We start from the raw sequence: 14865 nt of genomic DNA on the forward strand, positions 1-14865 counted from the left end.
CTGCTTCTTCCGTTTCTTTTCTCTTTACATAAACGGGCTATCTAACCCATTACTCTGAGGCACCTCATCGAGGATGGAGAAAAATATTATCTTCAAAATCATCTTTTGAGATCAAAGACTATCCAACGGAGAAAGACAAAGCTGCAATAACATGAACAACTTTGTTTAGTTGAATATGATGTTATAACTCCAAACAAAAAATTTAAAGATTTGAATTATTAAAAAAACCCTACAAAAACATGTTGTTGATTGTTCTATTAATACATCGTTTATCATGAATATATTTTTGTTTCAATTTTGTTTATTGTTTACTTGCATCTAACTCTTGAAAGGTGGTTAATTTGGTTGGCAATTGCATCTCACCTTATTGAGGAGAAGAATGCAATTGATCATATCAACATGGAACCGAAGCATTTGAGAATTATCTTTTTTCTTCTTCTAGACTCATGTGTTTAGAACTAGGTTGCTCGGTGTATATTTAATTATGTTGTTAATTTTTCTGAGTTATTTTGGTCATCTTATCTCTGCCAGGGTGAAAGACGTGAAAATTATTGTTTCTCTAATTGAGTTTTAACCTTTGTTTTTCGGTGTATTGTTACTGTTTATTTTTGTTTTTTCGATAATAAAAAAAAATTATGACATAAATCTACCACTACCAATTTTATCAAAAAAAAAAAAAAAAAAAAAAAGAAAAAAAAGCTACAAAATGATTTATATGCGATAACAATTTTATTTAGAAAGGGATTTATGAAATTATAATTTACAGGTGAATTTTTTATATTTGGAAAGTAATTTAAAATTTAGAAAATTGTGATTTATATATGATAATTTTTATCTTGAAAATAGTTATATAATTTATGAAATTATGATTTGTATGTGATTTTTTAAAATTTAGAAACTAACAAACATTTTTTTTATATCTATAAGAATTTTTCTTAAAATTTTAAAAAAAATTATCATGTGATTATTTTTATTCAGAGAGTAATTTAAAATGAAGAAAATAAGGATTTATATGCTATAATTTTTTTTTGTATGATTAAGAAAATAGATTTAAATTTTTTAAAAACAATAAATAAAGAAAAACAGTAAAACTTAGGGTAATTCCAACTCTATGATCCAAATACAGTAATCTAATTATTAGTAATACTAATCACATCCCACCAACTCCCATCTAATCTGATTAATTATCAGTAAGTATGAGAGTAACAACATGCTCTGATCTCTTTTGACGTGCTCGTCAGCGATTTCAAGAACCCATTTCATCCTCAGATTTTGGAGTATTTGGAAGAACAATGAGGAAATTCTGCCACACATATTACATTAGAAGAAGTGAACAAATAGGAAATTCCTCAGCCATTAACTGGGGGTGAGGAAAATGGATTACAATGCCACCCACTAGCCAATTGATTGTAGTTTCAACTTTCCATTGCCCCACACAACAATCAATTTTCAATTTCATGCAATTTACTCGAAGCTTTGATTTGAGTTACAAACCATTTCCATTTTTGGTTCTGCCATTAAAGAAGAGCCAATTGGACGCCCATTTTGTCTCATCTTCAAAAGGAATCATGGGTTGGAATCACAACCCTCCTTCTGGTTTATCTCGCTTTGCAGTTTGAAGGGAAAAGTCAGCTCTACTACTGAATTCCTCTCCATAATTTGAAGCTGAAGGATAAAAATGGTTGTTCTCCGCTCACTTTCGATTTCAGGGTTGGAGTTCAATTCTCCATCTGCTGTTTACAATTCCCATTTTTCCACTGGTTATAAACTCAGTGACTTGGATTTGGGATGTAAAACTTCTGTGTTGTCTCATCTGGGTAACGCCCAAATTGTAGATAGAAACAATCCCAGAAGCCAAAAGCCCAAATTAATCTCCAATAAGATTTACAGAAAGCTATATGTGACAGATTCCGCGTCCAATCGCAAGAATTTGGGGTTTTTCAAAACTCTACAATCGCGGAATATGAAACCCAGAAGTTTAGGAGCTAAATTTGTGGATACAGGGTGTTCTGGGGCGAATTTGAGGACTGAAAAGTTCATTGTGCAGTCAAAATCGGCATTGGGTGTTGATGAAATTGTGGAGATAGATGAAGCGGCAGGAGGAGGCGAGGAGAAAAGCCTATATGATGCTATTGTTATTGGGTCAGGTATTGGGGGTTTGGTTGCTTCTACTCAATTAGCAGTGAAAGGAGCCAAAGTTTTGGTCTTAGAGAAGTATGTGATTCCTGGTGGGAGCTCTGGGTATTACCAGAAAGATGGGTATACTTTTGATGTTGGGTCTTCTGTAATGTTTGGTTTCAGTGATAAGGTCAGTTTTTGGAATGGAATTTAGAAGCTATCCCTGCTACCCCTTTGTTAGTCTTTATTAGTTCATGAACTATTGTTGTTAATTAGCATTTGGGGGGGGGGGGGGGGGGGGGGGGGGTGGTGGTGGTGGTTCAAAAGATGACCCAATTGAGATGCCAAGCATGCTATGATTTAATTTTAGTTTGTTCACAAAGTGAGAGATCCATATGGTTGATGTTCCTTGGATTGTAGTTTTGTATTGGTCTACCCTTTTGTTTTACCGTGATGATAAGGCTTATTGCATTGCAATCCAACTTTCATCTTTCTGTCACACCTTTTTGGTTTTTCTTGATTTTATAGGGATTTTCCTTTGTGTCTCTTTGGATATTTCATATATCAATGAAATTGCTTCTTAAAGAAACAAAAATTATGTTTAGGCCAATAGATTGTCAAGTATACGCTAGAGGGCAAAATCCTGTGACAAAACTAGTCACCTCAATCCTTAATTCCTGGACAGAATAGTGAATGTTAGAAGTAGATTTTAAAGCTTACTTGCCTGGGAGGGAGCAGTGTACTTGTGTAAAGAGCCATGTAAGGACTCCAATTAATGTGAACTTCAGCGACAATGGAAGCATACAAGTGAGTAAGGTTAACTTCAGTTCCTTAGCTTTAAGTGGAGGACGAGGCAAGTAGCAGAGAAAAAGTATATGCAAACATGGGTTAGATTAAAAACTCTCTGGTGTGTATGTATCTCTACAAAAAAATCATTGCACAGATCTGAAGAGTGATTTTCTGTGTTCTGAGAACTGGACTTCTTTAACAATGATTATATCTTGCGAACCTCATTCCATCTAGTTGTTAGGTTGCTTCACTTTGTTTTTTTGATGTCAGAGCTGCGTTCTGCTGTCTGTTAATGCAACTTCAATCTTTCATTCATGAGTTATTGCACATTGCTGTAGTTTTGTGTTCATTTTGAGTCATTTGGTTGGTAGTCTTCTTAGGTCTTTATTCAGCGAATATGGTGGGCAGGGAAATCTAAATTTAATTACACAAGCTTTGTCAGCCGTTGGTTGTGAGATGCAAGTGATACCTGATCCAACCACTGTTCATTTCCATCTACCAACTAACCTTTCAGTACGGATTCACAGAGAATACAATGAGTTTATTGAAGAACTTGTCAGCAATTTTCCCCATGAAAAAGAAGGAATCCTCAAATTTTACGGGGATTGTTGGAAGGTTAGTTTTCCATTGAGATAACTATCTCCGCGACCATTGAATCACATGATGAGCTTGTTTGCATGTGTAGATATTCAATGCTTTAAACTCATTGGAATTAAAATCACTGGAGGAGCCAATATATCTTTTCGGTCAGTTCTTTCAGAAGCCTCTTGAATGCCTGACACTTGGTAATGATGTTTTTATTTATTTACTAATTTTTAATAATTGCAATCGGAGTTAAATTTTTGTAGGTTGAAATAACCAGTAAAGAATATAATGGAATCATTAATTAGATTTTTGCTGCATTCATACTACTCCCATCGGCCCCCACCCACATGATAACCCATCTAAGAAGAAATGCGCTGCTGCTTATTTGCTAAGCAGTCAATTTTCTTTCAATGTCTTGGCTGCATTCTACTGCACGGCATAGAAATCACAATTACTTTTCATTCTTATCACCTATGCTCATTCATTAACTTACATGTGAAATTTTTAAATATATTTGCATTGCAGCATATTACTTGCCTCAAAATGCTGGAGATTTGGCTCGGAAATACATTAAGGATCCCCGTCTGTTGTCATTTATTGATGCAGAGGTGAGCTCAGAGAATTGATTAAGAATATTTATTAGTTTGTTATTGTTTATTTAGAAATTATAGGGTTTTCTTTTCCTACTCCATATATTTCTCCAGACACTAATTTATATGCGGTGGTTTTCAGTGCTTTATTGTTAGCACAGTGAATGCTTTGCAAACACCAATGATAAATGCAGCCATGGTAAGACTTGATGAATTGTGGTCAATCTTTTACCTAGTTCTTCAATTTGTCTGGATTCACTGAATGCTGTGCTTCAGGTTTTATGTGACAGACATTTTGGTGGGATAAACTACCCTATTGGTGGTGTTGGTGGAATTGCAAAGTCCTTGGCAAAGGGTCTGGTTGATCATGGAAGCTCAATAATGTACAAAGCAAATGTGACAAAGATAATAACTGAAAATGGCAAAGCTGTGAGGATTTATTTTCAGCATATTACTATTCAAACAAGGGATTGAGATTTCCTGTGACATTAGAAAATATTATTGTTGTCTTAACTAGTTGGGTTATGCTTGACTTAGTTATATGTGTAGATTTGTGTTTATTGAGTCCACTTTTATTATTTACTTTGTTTATATTGTAGGTAGGCGTGAAGCTGTCTGATGGAAGGGAGTTCTTTGCTAAAACTATTGTATCGAATGCTACTAGATGGGATACCTTTGGTTAGTTCTTCTCAAGTTCTGTAGCAGAATTTTTACTATATTGCTTGGCTGATTGTTTCATCCTTCTCTCACGTCCTTACCAGATTCTAGTAATTACTGAATATGTAAGAGCTTTGTTTTGTTTAAGGAAAGCTGTTGAAAGGAGTAGACCTTCCCAAGGAAGAGGAGAACTTTCAGAAACTTTATGTTAAGGCCCCATCTTTCCTTTCAATTCATATGGGAGTGAAAGCGGAGGTTTTACCGCCGGATACAGATTGTCACCATTTTGTGCTTGAGGTAGTGGATGCTTTTGCTAGTTGTAATTTTCAACAATTTCAGTTAATTTCTCATGGAATTTCTGTGGAACCGATTGTTTCCTTCTTTATTGTTGTTATTATTAGAGTGATTGGAGAAGGTTAGAGGAGCCATATGGAAGCATCTTTCTGAGCATCCCAACCGTTCTTGATCCATCATTAGCTCCAGATGGACGTCATATTCTTCACATTTTTACTACTTCTTCCATGGAGGATTGGGAGGTGAGTTTAATTTTCTTAATAAGTTTATTTTTTAAAGAAAACTTTTAGTAATGAAGTTTCAGTGTCGCACTCTAATGATTTTTGTGTGTAACGCATCCCAACTAGTATGCGGAGTCCCCTCCCCAAAGCCTGTTTGGGAAACAATAAGAATTTTAAGCTATTAAAATTTTCAACCTGACTACATGAGGGCTTGAATCTAGAACCTGGAGGAAACTCTTGTGCATGACATTGGACACCCAAATCATGGCAAATCGTACCACCAGGGCATTCCTTGATTTTTAGTAATAGTCTTTGATTTCATCTCCCATCTCCCTGTTTTTCACCCTCCACATGATTAGTTGTTTCTTCCTACACCAGGGGCTCTCCAGGGAAGAATACGAAGCAAAGAAGGCGCTGATAGCAGACGAAATTATTACTAGACTTGAGAAGAAGCTATTTCCAGGGCTAAAATCATCTATTGATTTTATGGAGGTATCAATTAGGTTCTAATTTTCTACTAAACAATCTTGCTGATTTTTAAAAGCATCAATGAATGGGGAACGTTTGCCTCCTAAAGCTGAACCATTCCTTACAGAATAGCATGATGCATTTGTAAAAATCCGAATTAATTGTTGAAGAAGTTTGTCACAACATGAATGATAATAATTAAGACAGTGAGTTATATTATACAGTAGCCATGTGAACTTTGTTGGAGTATACTATTCCTTCTGATTATGTTTCATAAAAGGACCTAGACATTTGTCTTTCCATATGCAGGGCACCAAATCTCATCGGTCTAATTTTTTATTTTATTTTTCTTGATCAATGAGGCTGTATTTTTCTTATCTTTTAATTATGCCCACCTTGGTACTTGCATGTGATGTTGAAAGTTGTGGAATTGGAATGTACACTTCAAGTTGAATATCGTGAAAATATTACTTTTCTTCCGTTAGAAGCCTTACTCATGATCATCCGGTTAAAGTTGATTGTGACTTCTTGTAACATTCATACGCACATTACTAGATTGCATTAACTTGAGGCCATAGAGTAACTCTTAATGATATGTTGGTTGAAAATTTTCTGAAATGATGACAGGTTGGGACGCCGAGGACACACAGGCGATTCCTAGCCCGTAATAATGGTACCTATGGACCAATGCCACGAGGAACTCCTAAGGGATTGCTTGGAATGCCATTTAATACAACTGTGAGTTGATTGAATGCTAACCTCTCGTCCATGTTCTTTATTTATATCCAACTGAAGGGCCACCAATTATGACCTGCAGAGTATAGATGGGCTGTATTGTGTCGGTGATAGTTGCTTTCCTGGTCAAGGAGTAATCGCTGTAGCCTTTTCAGGAGTGATGTGCGCGCACCGAGTAGCTGCAGATATTGGTGAGCTATAGACCGTGTTTTAATTTTCCAGATTCTTGGTGATTATTTATCAACACAGGTAGTCTATCGCAACAATTTTAGCTCAATCAATACAAAGAGATGTAGTTCTGGCATACTTTAAGATCTGAACTTCTTCGTTGGTTGTCATCCTGGAAATGAATTGCTTGTTTAATGGACCGCACAACACATTGCTTCAAGTTCTAACTTGTCAACGTCATGTGGTTCTTCTTTGTTAGGCTAGACTTTCACTGCCTCCTGATTCCTTCTACTTTGACAGGGCTCGAAAAGAAGTCCCCCATTTTGGATGCGGCCCTTCTTCGGCTACTCGGTTGGTTGAGGACCTTGGCTTGAATTTTGATGTGAGAATGCACCATGTTTTTCGCACCGTAATAGTTTTCAAGGGTCAGCCGTGTAAAAGCTGCTGCAATAGTTTTTTAGAGATGGAGCACTAGTAGGCAGGCTCATATTCATACATTTACAGTAACCAATTTGTCGTTGAATAAAACAGGTGTACCAAAAAAGCACATTTGAACTGAATGTCTCTCTTATAAAAAGAAGAAAAAAGAAAAGTTCTCCCAACATTCTATGATCATGGATTGGAACTAAACTCTACTGTTTCAGGCTACTATATTTAGATGTTCAACTGTTCTAGCTAGATGCTGAAGTGGAAAACACCTCCGTGAGCAAGCCATATGGACGAAAATATGTCTGTTTTGCCTTTGATGTGATCATCCATTGCAGCAGGTAAGTTTCCTTTTTCTCTTTGGAGTACACAGTACCAAGAAAGTTTCCAAAATGGGGATTCTTACTATATGGTTAGACCTTGCATCTCAAATTCAAGCTCAAATAAGCCAATGCTCTGATTGTTCTTGTAGCAAATTATCCTCTGAGAAAATCTTTTGTATTAACTCCCTGAGTGAAGCCTCATCCTCCTCAGTGAAATGTAAGCCAAGAGACGATACCCAAAAACCATGGCAATTAGTGCAGTAACTTCAACTACCCCGTTGTCCATTTTCATACCATTTACAGCGGGTATGATGTTGTTGTACTGCACCTTTAGAAGGAGCTTGTATGTGTGATAGTTGAAAGACACATAGCGGATCCAAGCTACGAACACTGGAACTTTCTGCAAAATTTTCTATGATGTGTGAATGCTCGTGGAGGAAAAAATATATATATTTTTTAAAAAATTATTTTTATTTTTTAAAGGTTTTATCATTTCAAACCTTCTGTTTGTTGCTTATTCTATTTCGGTTAGGTGTTTGTGAAAGTTTCGTTTCTATTTATACTTACAAAAATACGTTTTTAGTGTCGGATCTACTTTCATAACCAAGACTAAAAATGTAGTTTGTTCAGTATATATGAACTAAAGTAAAACTTTGACAGCCATACAAATCAAAACAAAATCACATGTAAAGGTCACAAAAATATATAAGTACTTACAACTGTTAATATATGTTAAGGTTTTGTTTCTACGTCTTGAGTGGATAATGTTTTTAGTCTTAACGGATACTATAAACACAACTTTGTTGAAAGCACCTGAAGTAGAATTAATATTGTCAGAAGAAACAAGTTAGTTACCTGCACAAAGAATCCACCAGCAAGCATGAAGGTCATGACGGTGACAGAAGCCAAAGTCGTGGCCTTCTTGACATCCATGAGCGTAGCTCCAATGGCCAAGCCAAGGCCCTATATATTTAAGAATTTTTCCTTCGAATCACCGTTCGAAACAAAACCAAATAAACTCGAAAGAAGAAGAAGAAAGGAAGGCAAACCTGTGCAGCCACAATGGAGAGGAAGACAGTGACCATAGTGAGGAAAAAAGGAGCAGCACTAAGCCTTAAGCCAGCCATGAAATAAACAACAAGAAGGAAAAGGATAGGCAACAATAGATCAAGAGGAAGATCACTAGTGGTTCTTGCCAAAAAATAAGCACTCAGTCTATACATATCAGCTGCTCTTTCTTTGCTTAACATTGCTCTCTCTTGTGGGAATGTGAATATTGCTGTGAATACTGGGAAGAACCCCCAGAATACTGCTATGAAGAACAATAGCCCAGCCTACACCAAATGCAAATCCAATCTTTTGAGTTACACAAACAAAAAAATCATATTATGGGATCGATCAGATCCGTGATTCAAATGCACTCACTTTTATTTGTACTAAAAATGAGTAACAATTGTATAAGTTATTGGGTTTAATTTTTAAGTTGATGTTAATTAAGCTAACTTGATCTAACCACGCACATAATTTAATCATAATCACATGCATGAACATAAAATCAAACCTTCCGCAAAGAGGAAAAAAAAATCGTTCAAATTTGAAGCTTGAAGTTTCTATAACAATGGAGGAAGTTGAATTACCTGATCTTGCAAGCCTTTTGGACTTTTACTTTCCGATTGCCACCACAGTAACCCTAGAATTACGGCGGTGGCAAGAACTTGAGTGATTCTCAACCAGCTAAAGTACTCGTGGCGTCTTTCTTTGATTCCTCTTCGGAACAGTATCGAATATTGTTCCCACCAGCTCGCTCCCCATTGCCTTCTCGAATTTGATACCTTCGATTTCAGCTCTTCGTCTAGCGTCAGAGGTGTCAGCATTTTCCTCTTTTCCTTCTCTGCAACTCTCGTCTCGTAAGCCTCCACCAGATACTGCTTTACATTATTGTATATTCAAATCAAACCTTAGCTTTCTCTACTCTTTTTTGGATTTTGCATGGAATTTTTATTTCTCTTTGCAACTATGTTACTCTGGTTTCACTGGTGAATGTGTTCTTATTGTCTAAGTGTACAAACTATCCAACAACTACTCTTGAAATGTCTTAAATTGGTTATCTACCACCTCAAATCACCAATTACTGGGTGTTGTCTTGTTCTATTTCAGAAAATAAGTGGGATTGGTAAGTTGAGTTTCCAGGAAGGTTTAACAAAGTTATGGGAATGGGATAGAATCAAATCATGTTTCAGATGAAGAGTTCAAAGAGAAATTATAGAATAGTGGCGCTGTGCCTTGAAAACTGGAAAGTGGACCAGGGGTAATATTTGGAAGTGTTGACTAGTTTGGGAAGGTTAACTTGATATGCGTTCTAGAAAATTATGATTTTAAGTAGTTGATATATTTCAGACAAATATTTTATGAGATTTAGGTGAAATTCAATTCTACTATAGAAATTCTAGTTAACGGGACTCTAGTACAATCAGGTTGTTGCAAAGTGGATTGTAATCATATTAAGATCAAAGGTAAAGAGTTCAAGATTTTAACTTGATTTCCTGAAACATACCTCTTGGACAAGAATTGGAGAAGGTCTATCCTGCCTACTGTCAGCCTCGGAATTCTCCATTTGCACCTTGTCCTCTAGCTCTGATGGAACAGACACATCACTCAGGTTGCCATTTGCAAGGTCAAGCAAGAACTCTGCTGGGTTCATTGCAATAAGTGGAGAACATCCTATAGATGCGAAATAGTTCATTGCTTCCGCTGCTTTGCCATAATAGATCAAGCTTCCCTTCCCAAGAAGAATTAGCTTGTCAAATTTGTGAAATAGTCTGCTTGATGGCTGGTGAATCGTTGTCACCACGGTCTTCCCAGCCTGCCATGGAAGAACAGCTTTTATCATTATATGTTGGAACTAATCCGGAAAACAGAAGAAGAATGTTGCATTGAAGATATTTATATACTTCAGCTATCTCATGTAAAATCTGAACAATTCTCAATGCAGTTGTTGAATCCAGGCCCGAAGTAGGTTCATCAAGAAACAATAGGGAGGGATTGATTATTATCTCATTGCCTATAGAGACCCTACGTCTTTCTCCACCTGAAACCCCACGGACGAAGGAGCCACCAATCATCGTATCCTGGCACCTGCCGAGGCTAAATTGATGAGCATCTATTCCAGAAGAATGTAACGTCTTATGCTTTAGTTAGAAAGAGCTGAGAAGCTTACCTTTCAAGTCCCAGCTCGTAGATGACATCAATTGCACGCTTTTCCTTTTGCTCTTTCGTCAATGTATTTGGCAATCGAAGCAATGCTGCATATCTCAATGTTTCTTTCACTGTTAGGTGGGGAAATAGAACATCCTCCTGCATCACGAATCCTATCCTGTAATGGTATTTTATTTTGTCAGGATCAAAACTAGTTTTTTAATTACTCATCTACATCAGTATTCTTTAATTGGATCAGTATGTGAAGTAGACCATGGACTTTGTCTAGAAATCTTGCCTGCTTTTCAGGAACTTATTGTATGGTTGATCATTGTAAGTAACGGAACCACCAGCTGTAGACCGTATGATCCGCCCTCCAAGAAGATTGAGTAACGTTGTCTTGCCACTTCCTGAAGGTCCCATTAAGGCCAGAACTTCACCTGGGTTTACCAGACCAGTAATCCCATTTAGGATCTCCTTCTCCACATTTGTTCGCAATCCTTTTATGATTACTTTATAAGTAACATCCTTGAACTGCAAAGTATTTCATCCAGACAACAGGATGAACTTAGTTCAGTAAAAGTTACAGAAAATTCTTATTCACCATAGCTTAGAGAAAATATTCAACTCGAGTTAGATCAGATGGTTATATTTTCCAAAAGATATGTAAGTAGGTTAGTATATTAACCCTTCTTTCCCTCTACAAAGTGATGCGTTGATTAGCTTCTTTGAGCCCTTAAACAACCTGATTGTGGTTGTGCATGGACTTAAATGTTTTAAAAAATCAGCTAGTCTAAAGTTCCTAAAGGACAGGTATCCTTCACAAGTTTTTTATTTGATCTTTTTGGCTCTTAATATGTTCTCTCAGTTAGGTGGAAAGATGGGATGAGTCTTGTACATGAATTGTCATATAAAACGAAACTTTGTACAAGACTGAACCTGACCATGCTATAATTTGCATGCTAGCTTAGCCATGTTCTATGTGGTTTGTGCTTTTATCTCTACATCAATCTCCCTGTCTTTTGCCTGTCCAAATAGATAGACATAAATTCATTTGCTATCAGCAAAACAACATACATTTCTGAACACTTTCATTTTTTTTTTTGGTTGTTAAAGATTTGTTGGACATATATTCTGGGAGAAATCACTTTATGATGAAAGTACACTTTATTTACCTTGAGGTGAATGGGCATGGTTGGTTCTGTTTGAAATCTGGTCTTGCATGTTCCTGCTTCGACATCCTCTGCTGTTATATTATAAGCATATAGATGTTAAACGGTTGAATTGGGAAATTTACCCCCAAGATACTCTATTCTTGAAACATGGAACTACAATTATTAATATTTTTTACTATGAGAAACCAACTTCTATTTAGAATGATTAAAATAAGAAAGAAAAAGCTAAACAGAAAAATAAATATACTGATAACTTGCAGAATAAGAAAATACAAAGAACACCCCAATTCGCTTGAGGAAACTAGCATGCACTCAGTGTCCTCATTAACCTTTGGGTAACTAATAATGGACTAAAAGCAGTAGAAGGACCATGAGAGGTAAAAAAAAACAGTAATCTAAGTAAGAGTTAGAGAGTAAAAAATGTCAATTAGATATACAGGGAAGTAGTCAAAGGTAGGTAGGAAATTTGAGCATATAAATATGAAATTTAAGTCTTCAAGGACTTGACTTTTCCATTAAATAACACAAAATGTTTCTAAATTTGTGGGCCCTGGTCATTCTGCTGATTTGATAATGAGTACCAACTAATAGTCTTTTCCTTTTCAAGTTTGGTGTAAAATACCCATCAAGAACACATTAATTCTCCTAAATTAGGCCAATCCCCCCCCCCCCCCAAAAAAAAATAAAAATAAAAAATAAAAAGAAGAACAAGCCAAGACAAAATGGCTGGTTGGCCATTGAGTGTAGCAGCACATGGTTCAAAAATAATTAAAAGAAGGGTGAAAAACACACTACACCCAGTTTTTGCTCCAGAATCTTTAGATACAGTGAGGGAAAAAGAAGGAATGCTGTAAACTCCAAAATTGTACTTCAGTACTTGAATTCCGGGGGACTGTTAATAATAGAGCCAAAAGTACAGAAAAATAATTTCTATTTTTAGTTTTCTAGTTATTTTTTTAAGATTTAAGTATTATGATTGTTTGTTTAAGATTTAAGTATTATGATTATTAATTTTGGTATGAGAGTATCACACTGCCTGTTTTCTTAATTTCCCATAATAGCTTACCTATATAATTTAGAAAAATACTTGGGTGAATCCTAACATTACTAATCTTTGTGCATCCTACCGAATTGTCACGGTCGAAGGTTAGCCATACACAACTAGAAGATTTGAGTACTTTTATTGCCACAATTACTTCTAGTTTTCCCATTGTAAAGGAAACCATGATACTTTCTTTATCAAATTAAAGGGGGACCAGAAAGATGAATATGGGTTTCTAGCAAACTCTTCTAAAAGTTTTAAACAAAAGAGTGTCTGAAATCTTGTGGGAGGGATGGGTCCCATACCCCAACGGTCTCTCATCTTCCTTTTTGTTCACTTTCCTCGAAACTCTTTCTGGTTTAACACATTGCGTGAAACATATCAAAAAGTAGGAAGAAAAAACATGAACAGGAAATGAAAGTAGATGATGAAGATCATGACGTCGACAGCAACTAACGAATCTTTGACAATATGTATTCTAATTGAAGGATATCCTAATCTCATGAATGTTCATGTCATCAAAAAAGAAAAAGAACTCAAGAATGTTCATTTGTGTTCTTGTTTGAGGGAATTCCATTCTGTAATTTTAACTCAGTTTCTTTGTGTAAGAGCTTTACTATATATTCTATACTCTTGAAAATTTATTTTGTGGACCATATAAAAAAAGTAGGAAGAAAAACATGAACAGGCTAAATGAAAGTAGATGGTGATGACGAATCTTCAGTGGTATGTGTATTATAACTAAAGCATTTCCTAATCTCATGAATATTCATTTGTGTTCTTGTTTTGAGTGAATTTCATTCTAAAATTTTATCCGTTTCTTTTCATTGTAAAGAGCTATACTAAATTTGGAGGGTGATTGAGAATTACTTACGTATATCTTCATCACTGAATGGCTTGAAATCTCCAATTTCATCAGGTGGCAAAGTGAAGCCTGTGAAGGAGAATGACAATCCCAAGCTCGCACTTGAAGCTCTACTAAGAGCTGCACCACTCCCCAAATCATCCAAATCCAGCTTCAGCTGTGCACTCCTAGACTTCCTGATATGTGTGTTTCGACCACCGCCGCTACCACTGCCACGCCCCGGTGAAGGAGCTGTCAACGTCTGCTTGCTGGACTTTCTCGACAGAGTCGTGCTGCCACTCTCTCCCACCACCCCATTCGCCTCGGTGCTCGACATCGGTGACTTGAATGCTGCTGCCACCTTCTCCAACAATTGATCAGATTTCGTCCTTGCTAGACCCAATGAACTTGTCTTCTCCATATTGCTCTCCAACTTCCCTAGCTAGTTATGATATATAGATATACATATATATACATAACATGAAGAGAGTGTTGACATAAAGTATTGGTTTGTTGACATTCATCATTGTGAAAGAAGAAATATTTATTTAGTTCATATTGACCTTACCTTTTTTATGATGTTGAAGGAGAGTGGAAATTCAGAAGTGAAGAAGTTAGAGAGAGAGAGAGAGAAGTGGTTCAATCTATATTGCACCTTCAATGGTGCACATTCACTTCTTATATAAAGAGCAATAAGAGGAAGAAACAGTTTGTTTTTTAGTACCAAAAACACCCTTATGTTATATGGCATATGACAATTTTGCCTTTATCCCATCTTTTGTGTCCATGATATTAATAGACTTTTGAAATGGTAAGTTTTTAAAAGGAGAAACATTTTGTACCATCTCATCAAGCATCAATCATCAATCATTCTCAAACAACCCTACCATCGTAACCGTACACGTGTTTCGTATTTTTCGTATCCTAAGAGATCTATTTCATTTTCAAGCAATTTTCATTGAACTAATGTAGTACATTGCCTTTGGTACAATATCATACACCACAATTTCAATTTAAATATGTAGAGCTATTTATAGTTTTAATATCTAATGCCTAAACTATACGAAATTGCATTGTCCCCCTTGAATGATGAAATTTGATTATAATAAACGCACATGTCCAAACAAACTATATATATATATATATATATTTCTCTCAATGCTATCACTGGCCATGATTTTGCTTTCTAAGTTAGGATTTTTGAATCTAATTAAGGGAAAGGTTTAAACATGAAT

At 36.0% G+C, this 14865-nt stretch overlaps 2 protein-coding genes across 3 annotated transcripts; one reads left to right on the forward strand and one right to left on the reverse strand.

The window, feature by feature from the left end:
• The first annotated feature begins 1270 nt into the window (after positions 1-1270).
• LOC101212850 (prolycopene isomerase, chloroplastic) lies at positions 1271-7229 on the forward strand. The gene is made up of 13 exons (XM_004136487.3): positions 1271-2308; positions 3316-3522; positions 3593-3692; positions 4018-4100; positions 4225-4281; positions 4359-4511; positions 4682-4760; positions 4888-5036; positions 5141-5275; positions 5633-5746; positions 6350-6460; positions 6540-6648; positions 6926-7229. Exons 1-13 carry the CDS (start codon positions 1679-1681, stop codon positions 6997-6999), a joined length of 2001 nt encoding a protein of 666 aa, XP_004136535.1. The 5' UTR covers positions 1271-1678; the 3' UTR covers positions 7000-7229.
• Positions 7039-14396, reverse strand: LOC101213089 (ABC transporter G family member 22). 2 transcript variants are annotated; one of them, XM_004136488.3, is made up of 11 exons: positions 14199-14396; positions 13661-14072; positions 11745-11815; positions 10868-11103; positions 10592-10747; positions 10326-10509; positions 9929-10237; positions 9012-9299; positions 8424-8708; positions 8230-8337; positions 7039-7774 (listed from the first exon to the last, which is right to left on the reverse strand). In XM_004136488.3, the coding sequence occupies exons 1-11, from the start codon at positions 14379-14381 to the stop codon at positions 7553-7555; spliced, it is 2454 nt and encodes an 817-aa protein (XP_004136536.2). In that variant the 5' UTR covers positions 14382-14396; the 3' UTR covers positions 7039-7552. The 2 variants fall into 2 exon arrangements, with proteins under 2 accessions (XP_004136536.2, XP_031739212.1); XM_031883352.1 differs by lacking the exon at positions 14199-14396 and adding an exon at positions 11514-11595 and having other exon boundaries at positions 13661-13731.
• Between the last annotated feature and the right edge of the window lie 469 nt (positions 14397-14865).

This window comes from Cucumis sativus, chromosome 3 (assembly GCF_000004075.3).
Source record: "Cucumis sativus cultivar 9930 chromosome 3, Cucumber_9930_V3, whole genome shotgun sequence".
NCBI classification, from domain to species: domain Eukaryota; kingdom Viridiplantae; phylum Streptophyta; class Magnoliopsida; order Cucurbitales; family Cucurbitaceae; genus Cucumis; species Cucumis sativus.